Source organism: Alosa sapidissima, chromosome 9, assembly GCF_018492685.1.
Source record: "Alosa sapidissima isolate fAloSap1 chromosome 9, fAloSap1.pri, whole genome shotgun sequence".
In the NCBI taxonomy this organism is placed as follows: domain Eukaryota; kingdom Metazoa; phylum Chordata; class Actinopteri; order Clupeiformes; family Clupeidae; genus Alosa; species Alosa sapidissima.
In genome coordinates, this window is record NC_055965.1 from 1,127,591 (window position 1) to 1,133,252 (window position 5,662).

Sequence of the window (5,662 nt, forward strand, 5' to 3'; positions counted from 1 at the left end):
CACTCTGTTTGTAAACTGCCAAAAAAAAAAAAAACACAGAAGAAGGAGAATGGTTCACTGGCCTGCCAGACAGAGGTTAGGTCAGAGACAAGAGACAAACAGAGAGATGAGTCTTTGAAGTGGGTTAAACGCGTCATACCGGAAGTCAGATTTCGTAAGTGCTCATTCCATTACACCAAAGATCCTTGATTACTAACATTTAGGGGAATATAGCAGGACAAACTCTTTCACTCATTCTGCTACTCATTAGGTATCACCTTCTTATTATTATTTGTAATTCATATTTATTTATTATAAAAATAGATTGCGCCTGAGGGACTATCCACACGATCTGCCAGAGTCAGCTGGGAGGAAGTAGAAAAGACGGCTGGACATACCAGCTGACGTTGACGTACTGTAATGCTGTTTTAATAAACCATTGTCGCCATACATTTAAAGGGATATTCCACCATTTGGGGAAAGCAGACAAATGGTTAGTGACTGGATTATTACGCCTGAATGAGAGTATAGTTCCATGTCAAATCAGCCTAGAAAATCACCATGTTTCTTTTTCCATTAGTTTTATTACACTTTCTAACTTGAGAAGAGGCAAGTTTTAAATAGGAAAATTACCGGAAATCTTAGTCACTTTTAAACATGATGCTAGCAGGCGAGATGCTAATGGTCTAATCTGATTCAATGATCTATGCTAGGCTGGAGCTAAAAGTGGTATCGCCAGCCAGAGAACGGCTGGATGAACTTGAGAAAGGTAAAAATCAATTGTTCAACTCAAGGGGAGGTGGAAAATGAGTGTAATTCCCCAAATGGTGGAATATCCCTTTAACTCTCTCTCTACAGCTGTTATGGTCCCTTGATGCCACCTGGGAATATCAGGGATCGTCCCCATGATTACCTTATTTTTCCCACTGTGAGTGTTCATGTGCTTTACCATCGGAATTTGTGAAAAACATGGATGTCACAACAAAGGTTATAGCATTATTAATATAACTGTATTTGCTTCAAGATATGATGTAAGAGGCTTGTGAAAGAAGGATATGCAGCTTTTGAGTGACAAAAACGGAAATTCCCAAGTTCATATTAAAATGGTTGGACATGAAAGTCCACAAGGGCAACAAATGAACTACAACGTGACAACAAAAGTGACGAAGAGCCCCCAACTGGGCAACTCAGTTAGCAAAATCTTCCCCCAGTTTCCAACGTCTTATTCCCACATGAAGTGAATGATGACGTTTTCACTGGGAAAATTTTTTGCATTTATCCAAGAACAACTAGGATATTTTAAGATTTTGATTTTATTTCATCCTACATGAAAAGGCAAATTTAGATAACACACAATGTTTTGGCATACATCTAAAATGTTATTTCATAAAACCTGTTACTTAAATTATATCATTTGTCTGTTTTTACAAAAATAAGGATACAATTCATGTGTTTTACATAAATCATGATATTAACTGCACCGAGGCATGCAGCTGAATAAATGAAGAAATTTATACAATTGAATTGTGTTACAATGTAGATCTAAACAATTTTCAGCTCAATGCTTTGACGTCCTACAGAAGTTCCTGCCAGGACAAGACCTTGAAAAGAAGAAAAAGGGGTATGAATTGTATGAAATGTGCACTGGCACCTCTAACTAACAACCACAGGCACACTCTAAATCTCCCTGCTTCGACCTACTGTATACCATCATTTTAAATTAAACACACTTAAATCCACTTACTCTCTAGAAGCTCTTCCATCTAATGGCAGAGAATATGGCATGGACAAAATAGAGTAGTGTAGCAATGTAGGCAAACACCTAGATGAGGGAAAAACAACATTGTGAATTCAATCCAAAACAGGGAAAATACAGAGAATCTCATTTATTTGGATGTGTTCGTTCGTTAAGCCTTACGGAAGATGAGATGTTCATTTTGTAGTATTTATCCTGGGTGGTATTTCTTGGAGAGATATCTCCCATGTCAATGGTCACTTTAGCCAAAGGGACAGCAGCACTGAGGTAGAGGACCGCTGCCACGAAGTGGTAGAACACGTCCTTTACCAAGAAGCAAAGGTGAAAAAGCAAAAACTTTTCAACACATTTGAACACAGAATATAAAATTTACTAGACTATAGCTAACTAGCTTAAAGCTATTATTTGCCTTACAAATACAAACAACACTTTTGTTTTGTTGTGTGCTTAAACAGTTACACAGATCATAGTGAATAGCCTGGATGGTATTCCAGAAAGGATGAAGTAGTTAACAAACTCTGTCTCTCTGGGTTGATTTACTCTGAGATGGTAAACTGAAATTTTGGTTGCATGCAGCTGATCTGGGTTATTTCACTATGAGTTCAGCACTTGCCAAACTACTATAAAAAGCCATCATCAGTCAAGTTCAGAAATGATGAGTCACCATGAACACACATTAGAAAACTACCCCACTTCCTCTCCATTTAAGACATTCTCATATCTGCCTATGAGCAGAATGCCCACATTTTCAGAAGAATATGCAACACAGACTGCAGACACTACATTAGCCAATGACTAACAGCACAAACAATTATTTGTATGGCCAGACTTTTAACAGCACAAACTGTAAGAACCTATTATTATTAATTTGCTATACCAGTTCAATGCTGTATATTCATTTCAAATAACTTTTAATAGGCTATTAGCTTACAAGGAGAAAAGTGGTGACATATTTAGCCCTCTGAATACATGATTTTTAACAAAACCTGCTCTAGAATACATCCTTGTGTATTTGAAATGATAGATGTGTTCACTCCTTTACCACATACTGTCAAACTGGACAAATTCATTCCAATAAGATATACATTATGTTGCTTTAAAATTAAGGTTGTACAATATTAAGTTGAAGGTACTTAAGTGCAAGCATAAACATGTTCTAGAATGTGTAGATGTACACTTCACAGTGATATAGTGTATAAATGTTGTTTTACCGCTGCTGCCCATCCATGGCTGCTGTGGTGTGTTCCACAGATAAAGACAAACATCCAGATGAGAGTCATACAGAAACAGAAAACGGACACTGTCATCACCCATGCCTGAGGGTTATGAGGCTCAATAAATGTGGATGCCACCAGAGTCCAGACCAGACCACCAAAGACCTGAGAGAGGTTAAAAATAAGTAATACTTTATTGTCACAATGCTACCTTCAATCATTCTGTAATAAACAATTATCATAAACAATTATCTAAAATTCTATTTAAAACTATTAGGCCTATTATTTTTTTTATTAAAATTGTCTTGTAGTCTACGACTATGTTTAATCCATGTACGGACACCGCCCCCATGCTATTTTGTCCCTATTGTTATTTGGTCACCATCATGCCAAACTGGGCTAGCTTGTTAGGATGGTAATTCAACTAGGGGTGAGTCAATGGGAGTGGTCCATCACCCACCTGAAATCTGCCTTATAAACTGAACTTGACTGTCCAAATAATACCAAGTACTGCCACAAAACCTCCCTGTTTCTTCACAATAAATTGTACCATACATTCAAAAAATATACTTTTCTGAAATAATGCAACAGAGAGCAAATTAACCCATTAGTAAATTATGGAAAGACTGGACATTTGTGTATCTTTAGTACTTAATGAAAAACTCCATATTCAGCATTTATAATATTTACAAACAGTTAATACGTTTTTAGGCATATTCATACATGGCTTGAAAATGTAATTATCTTCCATTCTTCAAAGCACATCTCAAGACCTTTCTGTTTAATGATCACTTCTCCTCCACAGCCAACACATAGCTCCATACAGATAACTTGTCTTTGTTGTATTGTTTTGTTTGTTTGTTGTTGTGTTTCCTTGCCTTCCTACTATGTAAAGCGACCTTGGGTTTGAGAAAGGCGCTATATAAAATAAATGTATTATTATTATTATTATTATTAATTCATCATTACAATAGCACAATGTTTTGTCTGAAAGAATGAAGAAGAACTTACGATCTCTAGCAGATAAAACATGTCTGGTATTGATGTGAATATGGCAAAGCCAGTGGGCAAGCGCTGCCTGTAACCTGTGTCCATGTCCATGGTTAACAAAGTGAATCTCACAGTAAGTAAGGCACAGAAGTCCCTATCCTTTATAAAGAGCAAAAACTTGAAAAACAAGCTTGCCAAGCTCTGCCATCTTCATTTAAGACCCACCCAAGAACATAGCTGTCGCATGGGTGTGAAGCATACCTTGTCCAAAAATGTCTGGGGAATTTCAGGAACTTGTTTCCTTCCATCTAGAAGTTCTTTGTATCAGATCACATTAGGGCTGTGAGATATGACCAAAATACTACACACTTTCTGTCACGATTCTGGGCTTGGGTGTACTTACTTCTAATTTTGAACTCCTGTAGATAGATATGGTTTTATTCCCCTCTAAACATAGCCTACAATCTAAATAATGGCCAGTGGAAAGTGTACCGAGATAACCATACTATTGATCTAGTCTTGTCATACGGCATAAGCATAGAGCAGTTAACAATCTTGCCACAACACCCGACCTTAACTGACCACCATCTAATTACTTTTACAATGACATTACAATATGCAGTACCTAATTTAGCTGAATACTACAGCCGCGGCCTATCTGAAAAAACTAATGCAGGCTTTCTAGATAAATTTCGCTTACGCTTGCCCCATTCCGGACTCATGTGGTATCAGAAGGCCCATTCCTTAATCCAGCCGAGGTCGACTTGTTAACTGATAATGTGATGAACTCATTACGCTCAACCCTTGATTCAGTAGCACCACTCAATAAGAATAAGAAAACAAGTAAGGTGTCCTCCATGGTATACCACACAGACAAAAACCTTCAAACAAACAGCGCGTAAACTTGAACAAAAATGGCGTACCACTAAATTGGAAGTTTTTCACCAAGCATGGAAAGATAACCTTATCACCTACAAAAAAACACTCAACGAGGCTAAGTCAACCTACTATTTCTTGCTGATCGAAGAAAACAAAAATAATACAAAATTTCTCTTTACCACTCACTCTCTTGAGCAACCTTGCCATGCACACATAACTAAGGACTATGGTTGGACTACTGTTTGCACCTTCACCATGACACTCACTCCCTTTAGCACCTTACCAGTCCCGGGCCGTGTCACTACAAGCGTCTTATGCTTGATCACCTTCAAGCACATTGGACTTTCTTAATTTAATTTATATAGTGTATTTAGTATTTAGTTTTGTTAGTTTTATTATCTCTCTTATCTTCTACTGTCTGTATTGTACAGTGGAGTTTAGTTATATGTTTATACTTATACTTATGTTTACCATTTCTGCTGTAAGTGCATGTTGTGTGTGATGTCTGTATGCTACTGAGACCCTTGAATTTTCCCTTGGGGATCAACTCAACTGGGGAGCTCACTCAACGGGGCGCCATGCTGCTAGCAATCCAGTACGGGCGTGCTAGCAGCCACGTGGCCGACCCGCTCGTCACCAGCTCCCTCTCAGCAGCCGCCCTCAGGCTGCACTTTCCGCGGCGTGTCACCGCAGCACTCCTCCTCTCCTGGCAGGGCCCTAGGTGGCCTTTTCAACCGTCGACACTGTACCAAGCACCGGGGTTCGAGGGGGGTCAGATGAAGCTGCACCAACGCCACTCCGCTCCATCGTTTCACCAACCAGGACAGACAGGCACCGACTCCGC

The 5,662-nt window shown here is 38.7% G+C and overlaps 1 protein-coding gene across 1 annotated transcript; it reads right to left on the bottom strand.

The window, feature by feature from the left end:
• Positions 1 to 1,274: 1,274 nt before the first annotated feature.
• Positions 1,275 to 4,102, bottom strand: LOC121719785 (myelin and lymphocyte protein-like). Its single transcript, XM_042105552.1, has 5 exons — positions 3,961 to 4,102; positions 2,947 to 3,114; positions 1,898 to 2,038; positions 1,724 to 1,801; positions 1,275 to 1,580 (listed from the first exon to the last, which is right to left on the bottom strand). Exons 1-4 carry the CDS (start codon positions 4,048 to 4,050, stop codon positions 1,727 to 1,729), a joined length of 474 nt encoding a protein of 157 aa, XP_041961486.1. The 5' UTR covers positions 4,051 to 4,102; the 3' UTR covers positions 1,275 to 1,580; positions 1,724 to 1,726.
• Between the last annotated feature and the right edge of the window lie 1,560 nt (positions 4,103 to 5,662).